Source organism: Lemur catta, chromosome 5 (assembly GCF_020740605.2).
Source record: "Lemur catta isolate mLemCat1 chromosome 5, mLemCat1.pri, whole genome shotgun sequence".
NCBI lineage: Eukaryota > Metazoa > Chordata > Mammalia > Primates > Lemuridae > Lemur > Lemur catta.
This window is the reverse complement of record NC_059132.1, coordinates 4,678,843-4,706,273: the sequence shown is the minus strand read 5'-3', so window position 1 is coordinate 4,706,273 and position 27,431 is coordinate 4,678,843. Positions and strand designations below refer to the sequence as shown.

The following is a 27,431-nucleotide window of genomic DNA, read 5'->3' as shown; positions in this document are numbered from 1 at the left end:
CTTGGCCGGTCGCGAGCGCGCATGCGCCGCAGGGACCCCTGGCCGCCTTTCGCCCCAGGCGGGCTGGGGCTGGCTACGGTTGTCTCCTGCACACGGCCAGCTTCTGGGACAGACCCGGCTGTGGGCTTAAACAATCGTAGTAGTTAATTAGAACCGGTTCCTCTTTCTTGAATACCTTTAACATTTATCGCCTTGTTTAGTTTCCACATCCACCTCCGTGAAAGGTAGGTATTTTTGTCCTCATTTTAGGCCCGAAGAAACCCAGGCGCTGAGAGATTAATCTACCCCAAACTGGGGCAGAATCTATCGGATGCCCAAACCCGAGTGCGGTGACCTCACGCTGCCGCTGCTACTTGCAGATTAACTGAGAGTTGTGGCTAGAAGTGGCGTCCACTCCTTTCCACCTGATGTTAATTAAAATAGACTTTAAAAAAATCTGCAGTGATTATGTAAAAGGGTAGGCCCGAACAGTAGTCTTTGGGAGCTCAGACCCACATCTGGCCCAGAAGCTTTGCAAAGATGAGATTTGTAAACCAGCTATAGAAAAGGCAAAAAAAAAAAAAAAAAAAAAATTGTAAATTAAGGCAGTCAAAAGCCCCACAGGATGGAAGACAGGGGAGATTCTCGCGGATAAAAAGGACAATGGAATGGAATTCAGTCCAAACGCCCCAGGGCAGCTTGCAAAGAAAACCATTAAGCTGCTTTGAAAGTAAGAGATAAAGCCACTGTTGTTATTTCCCTGAAAGAGATGTAGAGTGATGTTGATAAATGCTGTTTTATGTGTAGATAAAAAGCAAAACTAGGTTACACAGTAGCGAGGGTCAAAAACTACCATTGATAAAAGGAACAGGAGAGGCAAAAGGCTGACAGTCAGTGAACTAGAGGCCTGAGAGAAAAAAAGGGCTACTGCCCTAGAGAATAGTTTAATGAAAGGATTTGGGCTTTCCTGTGCTGGGACTCTCAGATGCTCACAAAATGTAAGCATCTTTCTAATGTAACAGGTTATCTGAACTTGAAATTGTTGTAGGAAAAACACTCAAATATGGGTATTCAAATTTATATTATTATTATTATTAGAGATGGAGGTCTTGCTGTGTTGCCCAGGCTGTTCAAACTCCTGGGCTCAAGGGATCCTTCTGCCATGACACCCGTGCTCGAATTACATTAAATATAAGAATTGAGCAGATGACCTCCAGAAACTATTCTTATTCCTTTGAGCACAGTAGACTCAGGGATCCTGAAGAATTAGAGACCTATTTGGTTAAAATAAAATCGTGAATTCAGGAGAGATTCAGTCATGATTTAAGTTACTAATGGTTGCTTTTGAAGTGCAAACCATGGAAAGTCTAGCTCAGTTTCAGGAGGAACTGGCTGAACTGTAAGTGAGCTCCACATTGTTCTAGAATATAATATTGTTGTCCTTTTCAAACTTGTTATTCATAGCTTTTGCTAAGTGTTGTTTAATATATAAAAACCAGAAGTTTTGGCCGGGTGTGGCTCATGCCTATAATCCTAGCACTCTGAGAGGCTGAGGTGGGAGGGAGGATTGCTTGAGCTCAGGAGTTTGAGACCAGCCTGAGCAAGAGCAAGAGCAACACCTGGTCTCTAAAAAAAAAAGAAAACAAAAAAAACCCAGAAGTTTTATTTTAAAGATCTAGACTTCTGTAAGAGGAAACAGTCTGTTTTAAATATTTGAATTTTATTCTATTTTGACATAAAGCTATGGAACACTCACATAATCAATACCATGTTACCATGTTAGTATTCCTACAAGAGAAAACGGGTAAAACAGTATTCAGAAAGCAGTACCAGTTAACCTTATTACAAGCATTAAATTTGTTTGAAAAGTTGATGTTAATTCATAACCTGTAATTGTTAAATATGTATGACTTAAATGTTAAAATCCCATATTTTAAGATAGTCTTCTACAATTACTAATCCATATACCCAGATTTTCTGTAGGCAAATGGGAGTAGATAGAATGTGCAAGAGTCAAAGGATAAATAATATTATAAATATATATTAACTATATTACCTAATTAAAGTTATAATCTGTCAATACAGCTATGGATTTATTTCAAAAATGTAATTGAATATATTCTTAATAGTGTAGTTGTGTGTTTTCCAACGTTGGTGACGTTATTAAAGTTCTTCACTTTCATAAAGTCCAGATTGAGCTGCCAGACGCTGAAATTCTCCTTCAGGGTTAAAAGCTTGTTTCACATCCAAACCTCTCCCGTTAAGTGCTAAATATTTGCTGAAGGTTGGTCGGACACGCAACTGCTTAGGAGCTGGAAGAGTTTGGTTTGGACGGGCTGAAATAGATCAAATAAAAGCTAATTCAGAAAACCTGTTGTGAACAAATTGGTTGTGCTAGGTATTTATTAGATAGGAAAAGAAAAAAATAGAAACTGATTATGTATGGGGACAATCCCTCAGATTTTGTACTTTACTGAGATTAGCATTTCTTATTAAATCTTTCTGGTTAACTCCTTTATAACACTTGGGGTGATGGTGAGACATACCTGTAACATCCAGTCTTGTGTTACATGTGGTCACTCCAGCTTCATTAACTGCAGACACAGTATACCACCCAGCATCTTTCTTGTTTACGTCTTTTATCAGTAAAGTAACTCTTCCAGTATTATCATGATATAAGCTGAAAAAAAATTCAAAAAATGAAAGTACAAGAATTAATTTTTCCGTAAAAGTTTATTTAAGTGATATCTCTGACATACAGAGTCATGTGAGATTAATAAGAAAAAAAGAAGCATTTGAAAATTCTGGCAGTGTATCTATTCATGGCCAAACAGCTATTGGTTTTCTTGAATTAGATGTCCCCCCTTGTGCATGTCATTTATTTCCTTGAGCCATCTTTCTTTACTGTTGACTAAAAGGTAAATCCTAGCTGCCTTTGTGCCTTAAATTTCTGATTAGTAGAATCTGGCTTAATGAAGTTTTATTATATGTCTTTTAAAAATTAGACAAATTCAGATCATCATTGCATGCCATTTATGAGGTATGTTAAAATATAACTGGATTCACCCAAATAAATGATAGTAAGTTTAGAAATGTATCTCCTACCTTATTCGATCTGTGTTGAATTGTACCATTTCATTATTTCTTTTCCAGAAAAGCTTTGGTGGAGGTATAGCTGAAATTTGGCATTCTAGTTTCACTGACTCTCCCTCAAAAACTTTTTTGCTCTGTGGTTTGTAGATAAACATTGGTGCTCTTTTATGTTCTTTTGCTATATATTAATAAAAAAATTGAAGTATGCAAAATATTATAAAAAAGACATTAAATCAAGCCAAAGAATTATGAAATTTATATGTTGATATTAAAGTGTTGAAAAGCAACAACAGAATTGGAAACTTTTAGTTTTAGTAAAAATAATATATGATACTATTTTATTATACCATTCAAACTTCTAAAACTGTAGTGTAATGATTTGTTGTATTTATAATCATGTTTCACTCAAATAATTTGTCATATTCTCATTTATCATCTCATCTATGGGAAGGCAGCATGAGTGGTGGAAAGAGTATCCAGACATCTTGGGTTCAGCTTCTCTATTGGCTTCATGAGCCAGTCAAATTGGCAAAATTATGTTTAGTTTCTCTGAGCTTCAGTTTTGTCTATTGCTAAAAAAAAAAAATCAGATGGTAGTGACTGTCGTGCCTACCTCACAAAATAATTGGGAGGAGCAATTGAAGAGATAATTTGTAAACTGTTAAAGTAATATACAAATACCAGTAATTATTATGACTTTACTTTTCTTCAGCTACCTGAGGGAAAGGGGAAATGATCATACAATACAACCTTGGCTTTTCTGAAGGAGAAATGGTTAGACAGATGCCAGCCAAGATCTCTTTTGGCTCTAATATTATAGTATTTCTGAAGCCACTGGTACAAATAGGATTTGCCCCAAATTTAATCATCTGAATTTTGTGGCTCACTAGTTTTTCCCTTAGATTGAAGCCCTTAAGTATATCATAGAATAATCTTAAAGATTTTTTATTGATCTGGGTAGAATACGAATTCAAAAAAATAGTTTATCCTTTAACCTGATCAAGCTTTTATATAATAACAGTGAATTATAGCAAAATATCTCTCATGCAGTACACCATGGCTTAAACTATTACAGTTGTGGTATAGGTTGGGTATGCCTTATCCACAATGCTTGGGACCAGAAGTATTTCAGATTTCAAATTTTTCTGGATTTTGGAACATTTGCTGTATATTGGTTGAGCATCCTTAATCTGAAAATCCAAAATGCTCCAGTGAACCTTTTTTTTGAGTGTCATGTTAATTTGGGGGCATCTCACATTTCAGATTTTCAGATTAGGGATACTCAACCTGTATATTTAAAGGATTTAAACCATAAAATTTTAAAACCAGACCCCAGTTTTATAAAAACTGCCTTAAGACAGATTTGAGATACGAGTTTTGTCATACCTGTTTTCTAAAGCAAGTAGGCATGTTATTGTTATTATCAGAGACTAGTTTCCTAGTAAAAAGGACATAATGTAAAGATGAAAGTTGATATTTATTCTTCAGTTTTTTTTGTTTTTTGGGTTTGTTTTTTTTTTTTTAAGACAGAGTCTCACTCTGTCACTGGGCTAGAGTGCAGTGGCATCATCATAGCTCACAGCAACCTCAAACTCCTGGGCTCAAGTGATTCTCTTGCTTCAACTCCTCCTCAAATAACTGGGACTACAGCCCCGTGCCACCACGCCTGGCTAATTTTTTCTATTTTTTGTAGAGATGGGGTCTCAACCACTGGCTTGAAGCAATCTTCCCACCTCGGCCTCCCAGAGTGCTGGTATTACAGGTGTGAGCCACTGCACCTGGCCTAGTATTCAGTTTTAAACTATGGATTTAAAATTATGATAAACTGTGACAATTCTGGATAAAAACATGAGGCAAATTGGTTGTTTTAGACTGTAGCCCAGAGAAATGATTAGACTAAAATTTTCACTTTGAGACCCTATAGTTACATCTAGAAATGCTTATACTACCTTACTTGGTCTGTCAAAAATTGTGTGATTTATTTCCTTTCCAGAAAAGCTTTTGTGGTAGATTTGTCATTCTAGTTACATTGACCTTCCCTTAAAAACATCTTTTTCTTGTTGTTCTGTGGCTTGTAAATAAAAATGGGCATTTTACTAGGTTGTGTAGACATTAGTCTTCAATATGAAGTTGTCTGGGCTTATCTTTTTAATACGTTCATTAAAAATGCTCCTTCAATACTGCTAGATTTTAAGGAACTCTCAAAGGTCTCTTTGGAGGCTTACCAAGGACATCCAGCTGCACAGTAAACGTGGCTTCTCCTGCTCTGTTCCTGGCAACACATGCATAAGCCCCTGCGTCTGAGCTTCTGACCACTTCAAAGATGAGTGAATGGAAACCCTTCTCAGACACTATCATTTTGTGCAAATCGTCTGGTTGCACTGGTCTTCCGTTTAGATACCAGGACACATCAGGAGCTGGCAGCCCGCTCACCTAGAAACAAAAACAGAAGGAGATGTTAGAATTTTAAAGTCTAGCATTGCTGGAACCCTTCTGTCCATTTATGAATTTCAACAATTCCAGTATCTGAGTGGGTTTATGAAGGAAATGCAAAGCAAGAGCTGAAAAGGATATTTATAATTTTTTAAACAAATGGGAAATTAAGATTCTTGACATTAATGTATTAATAATATTTTCAGACCATCTCAAACCACATCTAGCTCTTTTACATGTAAAAGAGATCTTTATGATCTCTTAATTACTATATTTAGAACATTCATTTATGTTATATTAGTTTCCATGGGAATATGGAAGTCATATTAGTTTCCACAGGAACATGGAAGTCATACGATTTTTCTGGCTAGAGGCACATAAATGTGAGACTTGCTGATCTAATGAGTAATTTTTCTAAAACAGTGTTCTTTGGTAAATAAATGGCAGTTTGTTAAATGTTTTTATATACGCCTTAACAATTAAATCCAGTGTTAAGCCATAAGGAATCTGGGAAAACTTTTACAAGAAAAAGTTCTCCAAAATGAGGACAATGAAGATGTAGTCTCTTCTAAAGAGCTACTCTAGCTTGAGTAACTAGGCCAAGAGAAAGCAGGATGTCTTGAATTTCTTGATGGAGGAGAATTAGAGAGGCATTATACTTTAGAAGTCCTATTGCTCTGATAGCTTCACTTACATAGAGTATTTATTAGTTATACCTGTTTACTCAGTTATTTTTCTTAGCTTTATGAGGTAGGTGTATTTGTTATTCCCATTTTACAGAGGAAGAGACAAAAACACAGAGAGGTTGACTGCCTTGTCTAAATTTATATAGCTGGAAAGTGGCAGAGCCAGGATTCAGATTTAGGTCAGCTTGATTCCAGAATTTGTGTTCTTACTCACTATAACAAGCTTTTCAATCTGTGTGGCAAACCATGAAATAGAAAGAGGACATTTTTCTCTTTTCTTTTCTTTTCTTTTCTTTTCTTTTCTTTTCTTTTCTTTGAGACAGGGTCTTGCTCTTTCACCTAGTCTGGGTGCAGTGGTGTGATCATAGCTCACTACAGCCTTGAACTCTTGGGCTCAAGTGATCCTCCCGCCTCAGCCTCCCAAAGTTCTAGGATTACAGGTGTGAGCCAGTGTGCCTAGCTGGAAGAGGACATTTTTCAAAACTTGGTGTCCCATTGTTAATTTCTCCCAATACTTTAAAAATCTTACTTTGAAGTCCATTCTGCAGAATCTTCCTTCTTCAATTGACATGTTCTCTGGCACTTGAATGAAACGTGGCGGGTAAAATTTCTCCTGGATTGCGTCCTGATCATTCACATCTCCCCTTGAGGATGATCTACTTCTACAAAAATATTTTTATAATAACTGTGCATAAATATTGTCATTGCTTTTCCTTTACACAAATACAGTTTAACCATCAAATTTGAAACCCCACAGTCTACTATTTGATCTGATAGTGTAATAACAATAGAGCTGTATTTAGCTGTGGCGTATTTGAGGACTATTAGAAATGGTAGCAATTTAGAAACATCTGGTACAAATAGTACATCTTTGTCTCTTTATAGTACTACAAATTGGTAAAGAAATTGATCTATTAAAATGCAGAGTACACCATAGCTTATTCTTATCATCTGCAAGGATTGTATAATTAGAATTGGGTTTCCATTGTCATGAGAAAGTTGTTTAACATGGAAACATGGTCTTGGCTTCTTTGACCAAAACATTACAAAAAAACTACCTCTGTGATAGTTCTGATAATTAACATAAAAATTTTAATCTTCATCTCAGACATTAGAAAATACAGATTGTGTTTTTAAAAAGGTAACGCTTACTATAGTAGGCTTGACAGCTTTATAAATATTACATTTTTAAGATGAAAATATTTTAGGTACAAAACATATTTCTTTAAAAATTAAAAAAATCTTACCTTACTTGTGATGCAGGAACTTGCAGTCGTGTGTGTTCTGAGTTGTGCTGCTTGAAATTAAAACAAAGTTAGAATGCTAACATGCAGTTGCTAGCTTGAAATGAAGCAGAATTAAGTAGTTGTTGAAAGGAACATTTCTATTTTGGCTGTGTTTGTATAGTCATAGTAAGTTCTACATATTCAGCTTTTGAACATTTAAAATATTGTGCATTAACCTGCTACTGAAATCCCTAGAATTAATAGACTATGCAACAAGTATTATTTATGAAAATTAGCTAGACTTAGAATTGATGGTGGTTCACTTTTCAGATGACTATTTTATGACAAAGGGTGATATGTCCTCCTGGTGGATTTGAAATGGGAGCACATAGTACAGGTTGTCCTTTAGTAAAACAGGAATAGATATGCAGTCACTTGTCTTGGCAGTAGATCGAAGGTATTATGCCTACTGCTCAAAAGTGGCATCAACAGCAGTAAACACATATTAGACTGGAAAATACTTCTCTTTTTAGCTCCTGGCACAAAATCCAGATGAACACCATGGAAGATATGTGTAGAGCTATGAAAAAGCTTGGAAAAATAGCATTAATTACTTCCTATTTAATAAAGATATTGTTAATTTAAGCAAACATCTTTTAGGGTTTATGTCTGAGTACCAGAAAATTATTACTGTTTGCAAATAGAATCAGGAATTGATGACAATTATAATTAATTAATTGATTAAATAGTGCTAGGTATGGTTGCATGTGCCTGTAATCCCAGCTACTCAGGAAGCTGAGGTGGGAGGATTGTGTGGGCCTGGGATTTCAAGCCCAGCCTGGGCAACATAGTGAGACCCTGACTCTAAATAAATAAATAAGTGCCTATTATTCATATTTCACTGTGCTTGTCAGTGGGAGATACAAAGAAGTAGAAAATGTAGTCTCTATTGAAATACCTGAGATAAATCTGCATTAGGGACACAGAAAATCTGAGTACAAATAATTTATTTTGGGACACATCTGTTGAGCTAATGTATTTTGTCATTTTAAAACAAAAGTCTTACAACTCTGTAACAATTTTTGGCTAGCCTTAAGGTTCTCTAAGAAAAATATTAAAACAGCCGGTCAATTCAGTGATCGAATCAACTAATTTTTTGTAAAATAAAAATTATACAATTACATTCAAAATATCCAAATTAAATTTTTGACTTTTTTCTATAGTGGTGGTTTGAACATGTATATAGTTATATTCAGAGATGTAGTATTTTGGTTATACCATAGTTTGATGACATTTGTATTATTTGGGTATAATGTTTAAAGTGTACAAAAGGAGTAAGATCTGTCTTTTCTGGTTTCATAATAATGTGTTTCTGCCACTATCTTTTGCCTAGTACTATCACCTTCATTTTAAAAGTTTTAAGGAATAAATGAGAAAAAACAATACATCTTTGCCTTTGGAATCATATACTGTGCATTTATAACAAACCATCATCAGTATAACATTGCTTTGAGTAATTTCCACTAATAGATATGGGTTTGTGTCTCATTCTTGCTGTAACCTCCTGTTCTAGGTCCAGAGCCCAAAACACAGTAGGTGCTTCTTGCAAATTAGTTGATCTAACGAATGCATGAACTGTTTAGCAGCCAAAAAATTTTAAGTTCTCTTTTCAGTTTCTCGTTCTTGCTCCATTAGACTCTGCTCCATCCTTTTTAGTAGGTCTAGTCTCATTGAACAGAAACAAAAATCTTATTTTCTGTTTTCTATACTTGGAAGCTAGAATTCTTGAGTTCCTAATTTCACCTCTTTGCCTCCCAGTTTCTTGTAGACTTTTTGGGAAGGAATGAGAGGTACCCATAGAAGAAAGAGCATTAACACTTCAGTCTGCCTCTCCAGTCATACATTTCTCTTTGGGGTTAAGTTTACTTGTTAAAATCAAATTGGTTAGGCATAAGCCTGTGGAATATTCACTTTATGCTCTCCGTAAAGTTAATCCTTCCTTGCAAAGGATGCTTTTGTTAATCTTAGAACCATTACTCATAAGAATTTTTTTAATAAGCATTTTTGAATATGGCAGAAGGAATTGGATGTTTCCTTAGTACCACGAGTATATTTTAAAACATTGAAATGATAAACAGCTTATGTGAAAAGGTTATAATTACTTTAGAGTTTTAACTTCTGTTAAAGATTTATGACTCATAAATTCTCTGTCCATTTAGACATTGTAAAAAGAGTCCTAGGTCTAACTGACCCCTAAATGTCCAGATAAAAAGTGATACCATTAGCCTTCTGCTGTTTTGACTTTGTGACATTTTTGTATCTGGATATTAGAACTACCAGAAAATGGGGTGAAATCTTAAATATATATACATATATACACATATATACACATATATGTGCCCATCATGGCCTCTTTATATATCTAATGGAGAATGGAAGTGATTGACTTTTATTTCAGATGCTATTTGTAAACATTTAGAAAAGCAGACATTTAAAAATTGCACAGAATAAAAGTTCCCCAGTTAGATAAAGATTATTTTATTAATAATTTACCTGTGGTGAATCTTGTGCATCACTGTCATTTTGAGCTTGAAACACGGCAGCTGCAGTCTGTGGTCCCAGCAATCTGCGAGCCATCTTCTCCTCATATGTTAGCCTCTTTAAAGAAGTTAATAAGAAGATAGTAATGAGATTTAAGAAAAGATGTTTGTGCAAAGATACCTTAAAAATACTCTTAAGTCAGAACTTCAAAGAAGTATGGTTCTATCTATTGAATTGTAGATAGATTTTATGTTTTTAAAAGTGACTTTTCTTTCATTCAAAGCATTTTCCTTCCATTCTAGTGCCACTTCCCTCATCTCTAGTAAAGATTCACTTAGGCTTGCTTTTTGCTCCTACAAAAGGCAGGCGGCCATAATCACCCTTAAATAAGGCTTTCCCAAGTAAAGGGAAATTATTCTCCTTCCCCTTTGTTCTGCATGTTCTAGTCTGCCTTGTTTTTTGCTTTTCTTTCTTTGAGACAGAGTCTCACTCTGTCACCCAGGCTGGAGTGCAGTGGCCCAATCATAGGTCGCTGTAACCTTGAATTCTAGGCTCAAGCGATCCTCCTGCCTCAGCCTCCCAAGTAAGTGGGATTATAGGCACATGCCTATAGTCTTTTTTAAAGAGACAGTTTCACTGTGTTGCCTAGGCTGATCTCAAACTCCTGGGCTCAAGTGATCCTCTTGCCTCAGCCTCCCAAAACCCTGGGTTTACAGGCGTGAGCCACAGTGCCCAGCCTGTTGTTGAATATAGTACTGCATGTTCTCACATTCAGAAATAACTTCTATTAGATGAACACTGAATATTTGTACTAACTTCTGATTGAGAGCAGTGCAACTGATATGCAAAAGGCATAGGGTACTATTGCAAAGATAAGTGAGTGGGCTGGGCATGGTGGTGCATGCCTGTAATCCCAGCACTTTGGGAGGCTGATGCAAGAGGATTGCTTGAGGCCAGGAATTTGAGGCTATAGTGAGCTGTGATCTTGCTCCGGCACTCCAGCCTGGGAGACAGATTGAGACTCTGTCTCTTAAAAAGAGAACAATGAAAAAAAAGATAAATGAGTAATATAATGTTCACAGTAAGAGCTACATAATAAGAATTATAGCTATAATTATTTGTCCATCAATATTACACACCAACGTACACAGAGAAGTTGGGTTAACAGTATTTCCCATTAGTTATTTGGCCATCAGACATATTTTATGAGATGCTTAAAACAAAATTTTCATTAAATCATTCAGACTGATTTATCATTTGCTTCATTCTTTTACTACTGAAAATCAAGAGGTGATTTTCATGCAGAGAGATATGGTGTAGGACCCAAATATTCCTACTTTTAAGATAATCGTGTTCCTTGCTGATTATATGGACATAGATCTGCGAGACAGAAAGAACTTTCTTATTGAAATTAGATTTTATAATTTAATTGGCCTTTTGTACAAAATAGACATCTTGCCCACTTGATTTCCATTATGAAGAAGGGTATCCTTGCATTTCAGCTTTCTCTCCAAATCTTGAATCAGAGCCTCTTTTGATCCTTGTATTTCATGATCAGGAGTCCTTGGTGTGAGCTTAGCATTTGCAGTTTGGGATGGCTTAGCATTTATGTATTGGCCAGCTGAGGATTGTTGATAGCTTTAAAAAGGAAAAAGAAAAGATTTTTTAAAAAGAAGATCTTTAAAAAGTGGTCTCTAAAATTGAATTGGCTGTATTTTGTAAGTCACCTTTAGATGTGTTGAGTTTACCCCTTAGTACTACTATTAATAGTATTATTAAAAATGTCAATTACCCTAATAACAATCAAGAAAGATTTTATAAGAATGGTTACCACCTTTTTTTTTCTCTCTTGGCAAATGAAAATTAAGTGGCAGGAGGAAGGATTTAGATTAGACATAAGGAAGACATCCTTCCTTGAAGATCTTCCCTAAAGAATGGGAGAGTAAGTCTAGTTAATGGCAGCTTGAGTGTTCTTCCAATCTTATGACTCAATTTCTTAAGTTTGATTTATGGGAAGATATTAAGCAGTGGTGTGCTTGGGCTCAAGAGAGCATCTGTTCCAGCTATCTGTGATTTCATTTCATAATTTAAAATTGGTGGTAGTGGAAGTATTTACATCAGGGAAATTGGTAAATACCGCAAATCATGGCTTTTTCCTCCAGAGCCGATTATTAGACATTTACCAGCACACAACTGGTATTTAGTCAGTATTCTGTCACTTTGAATGGAGTCTACAGTTACACCATCTCTGGCTTTCCTGTAATTTCCAATTTCTATTAATTTCACATTCTAGAAAATCCAAGTATGACACTATATAACAAATAACTTCTAAAGTAATGACAGTTTCTTCAACATTGCTAAAGTGATTTTTAGAGAAAGAAACAGATGATTAGAGGAAGAAGAAGAAAGAAATGCAAACTAAAAAGAAGAATTTGGGGGAAAAAAGCAAATTTGAATAGTAGTTGAAGAATTTGGTTAAAGTATTTATTTTAAATTCTGATCGTAAATTTTCTTCTAAGGTGTTCTTGCCCCTCTCATAGTTCTCCTGTTGATTCTGATAAAGGATGCGGTGGTGCTTAGGGAGTCTTGTGTTTTTAGGTCTGTTAGGTAGCTCAACACTTTTCATAGTGCTTTGTTCATTTTTTACCTAGTTTATTCATTTATGGCTCCACAGGGGCTAGCCTACAGGAATCTGTTTAATGCGAGGAAACTGGCCACTGCCCTCAATGAGTATTTTACCATTATTATAACAAATGTTCTCCAGCTATGCAGATAAGAGAGCCTTAGCCTGTTCTATGACATGATTCTGCCCAAATATTCTCAAAGATCATTAAAAGGACTTGTGAGCTAAATGGAAATAGGTTTCCTCCAAGTGGAGCCAGAGTTTTAATTGTTGCTGGCTTTGGGGACTTGGTTTGTAATCACTAGGTGTAAACATTCTGAAGAAAAAAGATGTCTTATTACTTGTCAATGTATCATTTATATCCACTAACACAAAGCATGAGTATAGGAGATAGTGTCAGTTGAATGAGTGACTGTTTTTCATTGTATTCAAGATACTCTATATTGAAAGTTGATAGTACACATTTCCCCTCACATTTTAGATCTTCATGGTTGTCTATATTAATCCTTAATATAGATAGTCTGATTTGTTTTTTTGATTTTTCTTTTTTTTTTTGTGAGACATAGTCTCACTCTGTTGCCCAGGCTAGAGTGCCGTGGCATCAGTCTAGCTCACAGCAACCTCAAACTCCTGGGCTCAAGTGATCCTCCTGCCTCAGCCTCCCGAGTAGCTGGGACTACAGGCATGCACCACCATGCCAGGCTAATTTTTTCTATATATATTTTTAGTTGTCCATATAATTTCTTTCTATTTTTTTAGTAGAGATGGGGTTTCACTTTTGCTCAGGCTGATCTCAAACTCCTGAGCTCAAATGATCCACCAGCCTTGGCCTCCCAGAGTGCTAGGATTACAGGTGTGAGCCACTGCGCCCAGCCTAGATAGTCTGATTTGTTCAGGTAAGTAAATAGTCAAAGTGTTTTTAAAAATGGTGGACTTTTTTTTTTTTTTTAAACATCAAATTCCTAGGCTAAAGTGGCAAAATTCCTTTGGTCTTATAGAACTCATATTTCTCTAACTATATGAAATTATAATAGCCTACTGTTTTTTTTTAAATGCTAGCTTATCATCTTTATAAAAGTTACATGTTTGTTAAAGAAAATTAGCAACTGAGTAATTGTTTTCAGGCTGTTATATCTGTGAAATTCTGAAGGATTATCCAAGCCAAGACTGAGAATCACTGATGTATATGTACCTCAGTCACTTCATTCACTGAATACCCCCATTATTCCCAGTTTAGGTGACATAAGTGTTAGGACTTGATACCTGCTCCTATTTGTAAACTAATATTATACTTTCACCCTGCTTTATAGGTCTTTTTTCTATCATTAATTACCTAAATCCTTAATACTGTTACAGATAAGAGCACTGAATCACTTGCTGAATGTCACATAGTAGCTTTTTGGAAGGAATAATTAGAATTAAAGAGTTCCCTTAATTTTCAGTCTCTGGTTTAATCTACTGAATAAAATGTTTGCTTAAGGGCTTCCTATTGATGAAAAAGCTAAATAAAGCTTTCAAACTTCTCTAGGTTAGAATTCAAGGGATTATTTTAGAAGACAGTGCAAACTTGAGCCCACCATAACAATGAGGGAGTTGGGCACAAATGTTCAAAGGGCCAAGACTTTCCACTCTGTACAGCTGAACATGGGAATGGGTATCAAGTAGCTATGGGAAGATTAAGAGAGTTATCTATGGTTTCTGAAAATGGAACAGCTAAAGCTGGATCTTTGATCTCTAGTTTGGGAAACTCCTAGGCTTTATTTCTTATTCTATTTTTGCCTTTTTTCTTTTCTTAGGTCTGTGTGCAGAGCTAGGTACACGGTTGAGGCTCAGTGAATATTTGTTTGATAGCTTTCTTTTCTGAGTAGGAATTTGGACTAGGACTATAAGACTTTACTAAGAAAAATGTAGTGAGGAAAAGTTATTTTAGATTTTAAAATGCTCATAATAGAAATTTGGAAATAATAAAAAGTTAGATGGAAAATGATCATCTGAGTAAATGTAGCCAAGAAAGATCTACAATGCATGACATTGGTATAATGGAATTTGGGAGGGAAGAGAGAGAGGGTGATTAATTCTTGAAGGTGTCCTTTTAAAATATTAGGTCAAACCTACGAGAATGCCATTTTTGTAGGTCAAAAGCAGTTGACTATCAGCCATTTCAAATGGTTCAACCTAATGTCTATAGGTTTCTAGCAAATGCTTTTGGTTTTCCAGATTTTTAGTTCTGAAAATATTTAAAAGGTTTCTTTGCAAGTTATTGTAGTCAGTTCAACTAGGTTTCCAGAGTTGTCACCAATAGTATGAAGTTTTAGAAAAATTAGCCTCTAAAGAAGAGTATAAGAACTTAGTGAGTATGAGTAAATGTGTCAATAAGCCTGCAACAAGACGTATTCCATCAGACAATTTTTGAGATGCCTCTGATTTAATTCTCTGATGTTCTAGTCAGCCAAGGAAAAGGAAAACTGATAGCCTTAAGTTTGCATAAGCACAAAGTAGTTCATGTTTTAAAAAAAGCACAACCACAGCCACTATGTCCTTTTTCATATCAGGTTCTCTTAGGAAAGTCGTAGGGCTGTGGAAATAGTACGTGCTTGCATAAGGCTGCAGGTATTCTTCCCTGTATTTAGATCAGTCCAACCAAGTTGGACAAGGTATGGTTTGAATTGCCAAAGGAAACTTAAGGTCATAAGCCTTCATCTATTCAAGCCTTTCCTCTTCTGATCATAGTAAGGGAAATTAATACACTTGAGTGTCTGAGTCCCAGATTTCTTTAATTTGTTAATTAAAAATTTTTTTTTAGCTAAGTGGATATTCAAGATTAGAGGGGAAAATGGATAGGAAGAAAAGACTAAGACTGAGAAGAAACTTAATAGCCTCTGCTTATGTGAGAGGAAATCCTATCTAAGGAAGAGCAGACAGGTGTTCTTCATCTCAGCTGAGCCCAGAACCAGAGGAATTAAATATACAGCATGAGGAGCTTAGTTTAGGACTAGAGGAAAAGTTTATTGTTCTTGAGTTTGTTAGAAATCTTTTTTTTTCCAAAGATGGGAAGTAATGGGTAAGTAATTGTATGCGGTATTAGGTAATTTGGATTCAGCTCAGCCTGGATACTGGAGAATGGGTCAGGAGACCTCTTACTGCCAGTACCCTGGTTCAGTGTGTTCTAGGAGAGTTATGGAATGAGACCAGCAGGTCACATTGCCTTTTTGGATAGTAAAGACTACTGCAGCATACCCCCCAAACTCCTTAGATGTGAGCTCACTGTACATGCAGTATATAAAAATTCACTTACTTGGAGTCCACAGTGGAAGGGATTTTACTGTTACTGTAATCAGGCTGTGATGGTAATATGGAGCTGAGGAAGCTGGCAGGGGACTGGTTATAGGTGGCTGTAACCCTTTGGCCTGGGTTGGACCCAGCAAGCTGCTGGGGAGAAGCAGGGAAAGCAGAGGAGGACATGGTGATGTGAGAGCTCACTGTTGAAGAGGCAGAAAATCTTTGCTCTGTGCTCTGGCGGGGCTGGATGACAATGGAAGACTGTTTGGTCTGGCTAGAGAAGCTGGAGGTTTCTGGTCCAGGAGGCTGCAGTCTGGAGCCACACGGATTTTGGGACTGGATGAAGTGTTTTGGACGTTCGTAGTTAAACATGCTTAGCTGATACACAGAAGATGAAGGCAGGTTATTACTATAATGATTTGTTCCTGGAAGGGTGGGGTCCTGAATTTAGGGCTGCAAGCCTGGAATTACAGAAAGTTGCAAGGAATCAGAAGCAACCTTGATCTGCCCCTAGTTGAGATCCTGAGAATACTGTGTGCCGGGCTTTGGTGGAGTGGGCTTCTTTTGAAGAATATTGTTCCTTCAAAGGAGAAAATAGTTAAGTTACAATATTTGCTTAAACAACAATACTGTTTATTTGACATCTTTAGAACCTTGAGTACATTTTTTTTTTTTTTTTTTTAGCATTTGTGCTTTTAAGGTCACCTCAGGGTGGAACTTTACTAGTTTTTAGTTTTCTCCGTTCTTTTTTTCTATCTTTGCACAAATGACTTTTCTCCTGAGAATAAGAAAAAGGATTCATTGGTGTTTGCCCCTGGGTGAAAGCATGCCCAGGGGCTTTAAGATGTGGGAGCACAAGTTGACTTTTCCAAGTTTTATGAAAAGAAATTATGTGATGATGCTTGGGGTGATAATTTTATGGTCTCATGATTAGTTTTTGCCGAGAGGCTGCAGTTTCATTAACCACAGAGATGTGATGATTTTAAATTAATAGCAGTTAAATATATAACATGCTAGCTTTCATTGAGTCTGGATTCTTCCCATTGCTCATCAAAACAGATTAATAGCCCTTCTGATACAACAATTAATTCATATCCCGATGGTCTCTGATGAATAAATAACATCTTGGTAAACCAAGGGAAGTAATATGCTTCTTTTTGTAGAAAACATTACTGTAATGTCTATGTTTACTCCTTTGCCCTTTCTCAGTTTCACAAAGTAAAAGTGAATCCACAGCTCATTGTTGTCAACTTTGAGTGAATTGACCCCAGTACCAAACTAGATGACAATTAGGGAGTGACTATGTGTGTATAATATGTTACAAACTGCACTCCAGAGCCATTTGTAATTTTTTTCTATTTTTAGACTATAGGTTTTAGTTATTGGTCTTGATGTTCTCTTAATTATTTAGAGCTTTACTTTTTATTATTTTTACTTGTTTAGTATGTATTTTAGACTAATTTTGAAATTGTTATAGCTCCTCTTTTACTTTTTCTTTTCAAATGGCAAGCAGGAAGTATAGAAGTAAGTAAGACACCTATAGAGCTAGTCTACACCTTACCAAGAAAAGCTGGGTGTCATTTCTCTTACTTAGCTCTGCGGTGGCCCTCCTGCCTTCCTACAGTAGATCCCCATTTTTCCTTAGGTGAAACATTTGCCATTAAGATCAACCTTGAAGAATTATATTTGCCTCTGATTTTTTCCCATTAGTATGGTAAATCTAAGTGGACTATGTATAGACATTACACACAAAGACTAGCCCTGTAAATTGTAACACTAGTCCTATTTTTATTCAAAATATCAGATAATTTAATTCAAAATACATTTACATGCTTTGTTTCACATAGTATAAACCAGTACTGAGATAATGATAAATCTTTTAACTGAAAAGTTAACCAAATTGTTTATTATCATTGAAATAAAGTCTTGTAGTTATTTTAGTTATTATCTTGAAGAAAATACTGTTAATGAAACTTTTCCAGACCAAACACCTTTATTCTAAGGTTATTTATATAGTTTAAATTAAAGCTAGCAGTTTTAGGAAAGAACAAAAATGCAACTGAACAGCCAAGAGAAAGACTCAATTGAAAAAGAATACTTAAAAAGTTATTTATTTGTTAATTTCAAGTTTATGAACACAAATACATTCAACTAGAATATTTCATTTTAGAAACGAACTACATTAGGCCTTTGTATTTTTGGGGAAAAACATTCAGGAGGGCTTTAATTAGATCTTCTCAAAGAAAGTCTATTTCAAGGCAAAGTAGTTATGTAGTTACGGGTTTACTCATTCTATTGCAGAATTGAATTCAGCATTTGATTCCTGAATTCCTTTCTGGGAAGGCAAATTATTCAGACTAATTTCAAATAGCAAGGAATAAACTGCTTAAGAAATAGCCAATAATGTTTTCTAAAAACTGTTCCCTATTTTTCTTTATGTTTATTTTCAGAATGCCAACTATCTCGTACATTTTGGTATTGGCCTACATAGTTAACAATTAGTGATTTTTTTAAAGCTCAATAATAAATATGTTTTCAAAAGTTTCACTTTATCCATGTGTCAACAAAATTTTATGCAGATGTTTACACAGGTAGTTCTGTAAGGCTTTTCTTCATGTTTGTAGTTATTGTTCAAACAATTCAATTCTATAATAGATTCTATTACATAATAGTATCATTTTATTCCAAAAATGTAAAATGAATTTCAAAGATTTTGTAAATAAAATACTGTTGAGTCTCCTAGATTAAAAATTTTAACTTTTTCTCAGTTTCCCATGTAGTACAGACTTGCACAAAAGACTGATAGAGGATATTTGATGCCATAGGATGTCACCATAATTATAGCCAGATCAAGTGTCCCTTTTAAAGGAAATATAGTTTAAAAATAATGACACACAACTATCTTTCCCCCATCCTTTGTATAATGCCTTCCAGTCTCAATGGAACGAATGAGTCCTTTTCTCTTTTAAATCTTAGTATAAAACGATTATGATATTGTGGAATTCAAACTTTTTATCTGAAGATCATCTTTGTACACAGTGCTCAGCTTTGGACAAAAAACAAAAACATAACCCAAAACTGTAGGAGGAATAAAGAAAGGACTTACCCGAAGTTCCAAAGGGTGCCAGCTGGGTTTAACCCACTATTGAAGAGAAGGAAGGAGGCATCTCCTTCTCTCACAGACTAATCTGGTGGCTCTGTGCTTAGTATTATAGCACCACTGACTTTTATCAGCTGCCAAACAGTGACATCTGATGTGCTTGCCTGTCCATCTACCTATGCTGGTATGTCAAAGTAAGAGTCCACAATCTAAACAATATCTCAGATGTCTTAGTGATATTTAAGGAGTGGGATTACATGAGCTTCTCTTGCAGGCCTCTTTATTTTAGACATGAATTTTGACTATGAGCTTTAGCAAGCTCATGTGGGGGAAGAACACTGAATTGGGAAATGGAAAAAAATATAAAGAAAACTCCATTTTAAAAATTGTGGTGGGGGCTTTGAATCTTTCCTGTTTAAGAGACAAGGACTAAAAGGAAAATAATATTTCAAGACGAGTTCTTCTATCTAATAAGACTTCTCCAGCGATAAGCCCAGTGATGGATGGGCTCCCAGTTGATTTGTATTATACGATTCTTCATACGAAGTCTTTCATTTGCTTAACGGGAGTGGGGGATGGATTAGGATTCCTACAGTTTGTTCTGAGAGGGAGTGTAGTCTGGACAAAGGCAGGAGAGCGGGGTCATGGTGACTTGTCACTGGGAAGGTAGGGAGGTGGAAAAACACAATTGTGTTTCGTTAGCAGTTTTCTGAATCTGTATGGCATGTGCTCCCTTCACTTAGTACTTTTATTCTAAAAGAGTCTTTAAACACTTAAGAAACAACCAAACAAGTAAGCAATCTATACATTTAGAGCTGTTAATGTGCTTTCTTTCATCTCCCTTTACTCCTAACAATTATGCAGTTTCCTTTCTCTTTTTGCCATGGGGACCATCTTGGTATTTAGGTTTCCGTTTTTGTGCAGAGAAGTAAATAATTACAGAGGAAGAAACCTTCAAATTAACAAATGTGGTGGCGTGGAATAGGTGGCTTGAGAATCAGGCCAATAGAGTAAAATTATCTCCATTTAGTGCCTCAATTCCCCTCCCTCATGGCGAGGTCCTCCAATCTTGATTTAATTACCATGTTCATTAAGGTCTAGCAAATAGATATTGGAGCACATATGAGCCACAGAAAATTCTTCACAGCTTACCATATAGGTGTACCTTTCTCTGGTGTTGAGAGAAAGTTTAATAATTGCTGTTTAGGCACGCAGCCATTACTTAGTAGAAAAAGCATGCTGGACTTGATGAGTAGGTGGCTGCCTACAAAGTCTTATTTCAGGAATCTCCCAAAATGTTTCTCCACATCTGCTCACTGATATTTCAGATTCCATTAGTAGAGACAATGCCTTTCAATCCAAAGTAGAGAGACTTAAAATGCAAATACAAGTAACATAATAAAAATAATAAGAGAACCGGGTGAGGTGGTTCCTGCCTGTAATCCCAGCACTTTGAGAGGCTGAGGTGGGAGGATTGCTTGAGGCTAGGAGTTTGAGACCAGCCTGGGCAATACAGCAAGACCTCGTCTCTACAAAATAATAATAGTAATAAAAAAAATGAGCCAGGCATCTTGGTGCATGTCTGTCCTCCCAGTTACTGGGGAGGCTGAGGCAAGAGGATTGCTCGAGCCCAGGAGTTTGAGGTTGCTGTGAGCTGGGCTGACGCCACGGCACTCTAGCCCGGACAACAGAGTGAGACTGTCTCAAAAAAAAAAAAAAAAAACTTCTTAAAGATAAAACAAGAAAAAGAATTTAAATGATGAAAATTAATTTAGTTGGGAAAAGGGGCGATGTGTTTATGAGAGAAAACTGGAGGCAAATACAAGGTTGACTGTAATCTGAAGTCACAGACTAAATTCTGGAGACACTCAGAAAAGGTACATGAAGGAATAAATACTTGGCAGAGTGCCAGAACCTGACTTTAGTCCTGGTTCTACCACTAAATTGCTCTTTGAGCTTGTGAAAATTACTTTACCTTTCTGGACTTTCTTCATTTCTAACATAAAGGGTAGACCAGATAAATACATCTTCTCTAAATGTGAAACATTACTGAAACACTAATCCTGGGGTGGCCTTTTTCTTCTAAGAGAATCTTTTTCTTTTAGTCTCTCTGATTAAAATAAAATTGAATATTACATTATAAAAATACTATAGTATTACATAGAGAAACACACAAAAAGGTTAACAATAGTTTTCTCTGGATGGTGAGAATATAAATAATTAAAAAATTTTTCTTTATGTTAGTATATATTTCCAGATTTATTGTAAGAAGATTATATTACTTTATTTTCCAAAAATGCAATAAATGTTATTTTCAAAAGAAATACCATATCTTTTGTGTAATGAAGAGATGTTTCTTCCTAAATATGATGTACAAATGTTCAGTTGTCTTGAATTAATATTTAAATGAATGTATTGTCTTCATTTGGCACAAGAACTATCTTAGACTTGAACCCTAGCTTTGGCATTTACTAGCTTTGTGACCTTAACCAGGTTTTTTGTATTTTTGATTTCAGTTTTCTTACCTATAAAATGGGGAGAATAACACATACCTCAAAATGTTTATGTGAATGTTAGATGTGAAATTGTTTATAAAGCATAAACTCAGAGTTTAGCATGAGGCAGATGATCATACTTTTTATCCTTCCCTAAATTATTTCTTTTGTAGGAAAATTGTACAATAAGATATTTAGAAAGTTATATCAGTTTTCATTTGCTTTGCCCTTTCAGAAATGTTTATTTTCATATTTCTTTTTTGTTTCTATATTGAGAACTTATTAGGAAAATAATTAAGATTTAGCTATAAGAATAAGCCAATCTTTTTACAGCTATTATTCTTTCATCAAAACAGAATTATCTTTTCTTTTTTGGTTGTTGTTATCATTTGGATTTGAAATAATAATTGTTTAACAAGACAAATCTTTAAGCCTGTAATAAATCAGCTATTAAGCTTTAAAACATGATTAGATTTGAAGGTTAATTGGAATTAAAAGCAATTGACAAGCTTATCATGATACTTTTCCTCAGAATCCGGAAGTCATCTGAGTTGGCTGTCTGCCCTTTTTCTCTGTACCAGTGAACTTGACCTGTGGCTGTGGCCTGGATTTGGCATTTAAACACGACTAACTGACTCCTGGTTGTAGAGATGTCTTGAAGATAGTAAAGAACAAACACAAAGTTCATAGAATGGAAAAGATGGTTACCCCAAATACAATGATTTTTGAGATGCCAATTGCAGTAAGTGTGCATGCTTTTTCATCATAATTATTGACAACTGACTACATCTGAAGCAAAACAAGGAGCTGCTGGGCATTCTTTTGGGTACTACTATAGTGTGCTTTACGATAGTCAGATATAAGTTATTTTTATCTTAACTTCATAGCATCGTGGACAAAGTTGTTATTTTACTTCTCCAAGATCTGTTTTTCAAATTTGAAACTCTTCCTTTTGCTGTATTTGATTATTTTGTTGAGTACACACCTAGTCATGTATTTAGTCTTTATTATTGGTCACAGTAGCATGGGCAGTGCAGTGGTCCTCCCTTATCTGCAGGGGATATGTTCCAAGACCCCCAGTGGATGCCCGAACTGTGGATAGTTCCAAACCCTATATACACTGTGTTTTTTCCTGTACAGACATGTCTATTATAAAGTGTAATTTCTAAATTAGGCACAGTAAGAGATTAACAACAATAACTAATCATAAAATAGAACAATCACACCAATGTCCTCTAATAAAAGTTATGTGACTATGGCCTCTCCATCTCTCAAAATATCTTATTGTATGGTACTCATCTATTTTCAGACCACAGTTGACCACGGGTAACTGAAACCGTGGAGAGCGAAACTGTGGATAAGTGGGGGACTACTATATTACCATTTAAGATCCCTGAATCATGTAGAGGACTTGTGCCGAAATCTTAACTCTGCCACTGGCTGGTTGAAGCTGGTAATAGGAATTTAAAAGAGACTCTTAACCTCTCTGGAACTCAGGTTCTTTATTTGTGAAATAGGGCTAGCAAAATACTTAGCCAACCTTGAGGTTTGAGGCTGATTTCAGGTAAATAATCTGAAAACTTTCTGTAAAGAACAAGAATTATATTGATATATTAAAAAGTATTTATTAACTATAGCTGGTTTAGTCTCACAATGCATAAACGAATAGGTGGCATTTATGGTAAATTTACCCCTTAAATCCTGATTTTCCTCTCTCCCCTACCTGCAACCCCAGAATCCTCTAGAATCAAAAATTAAATTTTATATTATAATTTGGCTCTGAGACCACAGAGGGAGTATCTGAAGTCCTTCTATCAAGTGAGACCTAGGTGTGGCATAAGGACCACCCTGGCCCTTGAGGCCTGATGCCCGGAGGTGCATTTTGTGGAGAAGGAACGCAGCAGGAGAGACGTGTGTCTGGCAGAGTCTGCTGAAAGCAAGCTTCCAGAATCATCAGCAGTGTTACTCCTAATGCTTGTTTCCTTTGTCTCCCATCCTGTGTCTGGTCGAATCCCTGCTCTGCTTTTCATGCTTTGGACAAGCAATGGACAGTGGTTCCCGTTCTGTCAGGGTTGGTAACTGGGAGACAGAGAGTCCAGAGAAGTTTCAGCTCTAGTTCCAGTTTGACACAGGTGATTGAATTACACTGTTTCTAGTGGGTAATAGGGGAGAAAGTGATCTCTGTGACCTAAGCAGAAAAGAGATGTTGTTTTGCACTTTGACTTCTTCAGAAGGGCATCTTATGACTAGTAAGGAGAATTTGACTGAGCCTTGAGGTCGGGCAGAGCATAGTCTCCTTGGAGGGGATAGTTTAAGCATTGCCATCCAGAGCTGGAGACCGAAAGAAGCAAAAAGTCTGAAGAGCACAGGACAAACCACGAATTGCCCTGTGATACTGGGCACATCATTTCACCTTTTCTCAACCTTAATTTTCTCATATGTAAAATGATAATAATCTCTGAAGTCCTTTTTCCCCTTTCCTCCTTTTTTTTTTTTTTGAGACAAGGCCTCACTTTGTCACCCAACCTGGAGTGCAGTGGTACAATCATAGCTCACTGTCACCTGGGCTTAAGTGATCCTTCTGCCTCAGCCTTCCCAATAGCTGGGACTATAGGCTCACATCATCACGCCTGGCTAATTTTTAAATTTTCTGGAGAGATGGGGTCTCACTGTATTGTCCAGGCTGGTCTCGAACCCCTGGCCTCAAGTGATCTTCCCACATTGGCTTCTCAAAGTGTAGGATTATGAGTGTGAGCCACCATGCCTAGCCCTTTCCTACTTTTTAATCCTGTTGATAAAATCTACAGTTTATCTATACAATCTAAACTCCATCATGCAATATGGATAAATTACCTTGGTAAACACAGGGGCTACAATACAAGTGAATCTTGACAGGGTGCAGCAGGACTTGGCATCGTTTAAGGAATAAAGAGAAAATGACGCTATCTATGATCCATACTGTCAAAGCCCCAAAACCCAGGTTCATGGTAGCTGTAAACTAACTAGTTCAATTGTAGCTGCTACTGACCATACCCTAAGTTTCCTTTTTGAAAAAGATATGCTTCTAATTTCAATGTCTGGTTGTCTGCTCCAATGCCACCCTTTTTTCTTTCTTGTCCAGCATCCCATAAGCTGAGATGGTGAAATACAACACTGGGCAATTATATTTGAGAAATGGGTATTGGCAAGTATTTAGGGACTATATATTAAATATTTAAATGACTTCTAAATTTTACTGACTGAATTGTTTTCTTCTTCCATACAGTTACTCTTGTTGGATCTTTTAGGTTTTCAAAAAATCATCTCTCCCCCTTTTTAATTCAAAGGGAATTCATTCCTTGGATAGTTGGAATACTCTGTTATGGGACTGAGCTCCTAGAAACCAACTGTCCCCCATGGTCTGGCACACAGATAAATGGCCAAGTCATAGATTATAACCATGGAGTTATTTCTGAGACCCATAGATTTCTTTCTTGTTCTTTCTGAGGGCGTAAAGCCAGAGGCTTTCTTCACGTATAGTTCTTAAGGAAACTGAATTGATTCATTCTTCTCTGGGCCTGTCTCCATTACTGGGACCCTTTCAGAAGGCTTAAAACTGAACCTTCAATACACAGTGGTTGAACTAAGGCAGAGTAACTTGATCTGAAGTTGGAGTTTCATTAACTGGGGAACTTATGGTTGGAGAAACTCTAGTGGTTTTCTTCTTTATCCTGTGGGGGAAGCAAAACCAAACACAATCCAATGAAAGATTAGAGGTGACTTTCCTAGAAATACCTCACTATATACATTTGAATGTAGCACATATTTTTTACCTATAATCCTTATATTTCTCTATATTTACACAATTTCAGGGCTTCCCTCTCCCCCCCTTTTTAACGAAATATTAGTGAGTTATGGCCCCTAATAATTTCACTTTAAATTTCCTTTATCTCAGTCTGGTAACCAGTGGGCTGTTATTAAACACTTAAGTTGTCCAGAGGAAATAACTTTTAAAGCAAATAATCACTTCAAAGTTTCTCTACTAAGTTTTAGGGTTTTTCTTTTCTTTTTCTTTTCTTAGTGTTTTTTTAAAGTAGAATTTTCCCTATATTCATATGCAACAAATGTACATCCACATGAAATTCTTCACGTACTCTGACATTTCTGTAGCATATTCTAAGCACAATCCCAGAGATAAAACGTTTTCTTACTTCCTTGGGCACCTATGAGAAAGAGAAAAAAGCAATTCTGTCTAAATCTTACTGGGGTTTAATACAATTTAGTTCAAGTGTATTGTCTTCACAGTAGGACCAACAAGTTAGTTACAGACAGCAGGTTAATCCAGAACATCTGCATTCTTGACTAAGAATGGAACTACTTTAACATTCTCTGTTTTAGAAATCAAGATGTTGACCTTTATAGAGTTATAGCACTTGTACTCAGAAGAGGTATTAAATCATTTCTCAAAAACATCATTTCTGAGGGCATAGGTTAAAATTTGTGAATTTGTGTTTTGGTCTGAAGTCTTCAGCATTTTTGTTACGGTAAGAAATCCACTGAAGGCCGGGCGTGGTGGCTCACGCCTGTAATCCTAGCACTCTGGGAGGCCGAGGCGGGTGGATCGCTCGAGGTCAGGAGTTCGAGACTAGCCTGAGCAAGAGCGAGACCCTGTCTCTACTAAAAATAGAAAGAAATTATCTGGCCAACTAAAAAATATATATATATAAAAAAAAAATTAGCTGGACATGGTGGCGCATGCCTGTAGTCCCAGCTACTCGGGAGGCTGAGGCAGTAGGATCGCTTAAGCCCAGGAGTGTGAGGTTGCTGTGAGCTAGGCTGACGCCACGGCACTCACTCTAGCCCGGGCAACAAAGCAAGACTCTGTCTCACTCAAAAAAAAAAAAAAAATCCACTGAAACACTGCTATGTTTACTATAAAGAATGTCTTAGTCCGTTCTGGCTGCTTTGACAACATCCCTTAGAATGGGTAATTTGTAATTTGTAAACAATAGAAATTTGTTGTTCACAGTTCTAAAGGCTGGGAAGTCCAAGATCAAGGCACCAGCAGATCTGATGTTTGGTGAGGGCTCTCTCTTTCATAAATGGCACCTTTTTTCTGTGTCCTCACATAGCAGAAGGGGAAAGGGAACTCCCTCAAGTCTCTTTTATAAGGACACTAATCCCATTCATGAGATTGGAGCCCTCATGACTTAGTCACTTCCCAAAGGCCCAAATTTTTAACACTATCCCATGGAATATTGGGTTCCAGTGTATGAACTTTGGGGTGACGCCAACATGCAGACCACAGCAGATAGTGTCAATATTCATATCGTCTTTGTGATGATTTACTAGAGAAAGCTACCTCAGTTTTCAATACTAGGAATAATTGGGCTTCTCCTGTGATACTGGTTTAGTTTTTCCATATAGGTACCTTGATTCTTAATGTTGGTTGTGTTTCCATCTGTGTTAGCTACTTGGAAGTTTAGAGCTCACTTCAGAGCCAATAATTCTACAGAGATTAGAGTTAGGGTCTCCTAAATTTGTAACCCAATACTTTTTTTTTTCTTTTATTTTTTAAGGTAGTCTCTCTCTGTCGCCCCAGCTGGAGTGTAGTGGTGTCATCACAGCTCACAGCAATCACAAACTCCTGGGCTCAAGGGATCCTCCTGCTTCAGCCTCCCAAGTAGCTGAGACTACACCACCTGTACCACTGCACCACCACGCCTGGCTAATTTTTGCATTTTTTGTAGAGACAGGGTTTCATTCTTGCTCAGGCTGGTCTTAAACTCCTGACCTCAAGTGATCTTCCTGCCTCAGCCTCCCAGAGTTCTAGGATTACAGACATGAGCCACTGCATCTAGCCAGTAACCCAATATTTTTTTACACTGTATCTATGATGATTTATTTCCCTAAACCATTATTTAAGTCACATGGCCTCACAAAGAACTTTTATGTTATTTCCAGGTAGAAGAGGAAGATTGGCAGATGTAGCCTGAA

General features: G+C 36.5%; 1 protein-coding gene and 1 long non-coding RNA gene across 3 annotated transcripts; one reads left to right on the top strand and one right to left on the bottom strand.

The window, feature by feature from the left end:
• Positions 1-28: 28 nt before the first annotated feature.
• On the top strand, positions 29-27,044 carry LOC123637808. Its single transcript, XR_006735074.1, has 3 exons — positions 29-224; positions 21,988-22,197; positions 27,014-27,044. It is a non-coding gene; the product is annotated as an uncharacterized LOC123637808 (long non-coding RNA).
• MYOT (myotilin) lies at positions 1,681-16,232 on the bottom strand. Of its 2 annotated transcripts, none has more exons than XM_045550853.1 (9): positions 15,877-16,232; positions 11,422-11,596; positions 9,971-10,075; positions 7,439-7,488; positions 6,721-6,853; positions 5,298-5,505; positions 3,085-3,250; positions 2,526-2,659; positions 1,681-2,315 (listed from the first exon to the last, which is right to left on the bottom strand). In XM_045550853.1, exons 1-9 carry the CDS (start codon positions 16,230-16,232, stop codon positions 2,143-2,145), a joined length of 1,500 nt encoding a protein of 499 aa, XP_045406809.1. In that variant the 3' UTR covers positions 1,681-2,142. The 2 variants fall into 2 exon arrangements, with proteins under 2 accessions (XP_045406809.1, XP_045406810.1); XM_045550854.1 differs by having other exon boundaries at positions 7,439-7,485.
• Positions 27,045-27,431: the final 387 nt, after the last annotated feature.

Excerpts from the sequence above, each read along its gene's own strand:
- MYOT (XM_045550853.1), bottom strand. The coding sequence starts at position 16,232 with ATGTTTAACTACGAACGTCCAAAACACTTCATCCAGTCCCAAAATCCG. Across the intron at positions 11,597-15,876 it reads CCTTCCACTGTGGACTCCAA|CTATCAACAATCCTCAGCTG; the intron begins GTAAGTGAATTT and ends TCCTTTTTAAAG. Across the intron at positions 5,506-6,720 it reads TCTGCAGAATGGACTTCAAA|GTGAGCGGGCTGCCAGCTCC; the intron begins GTAAGATTTTTA and ends TTTTGTTTCTAG.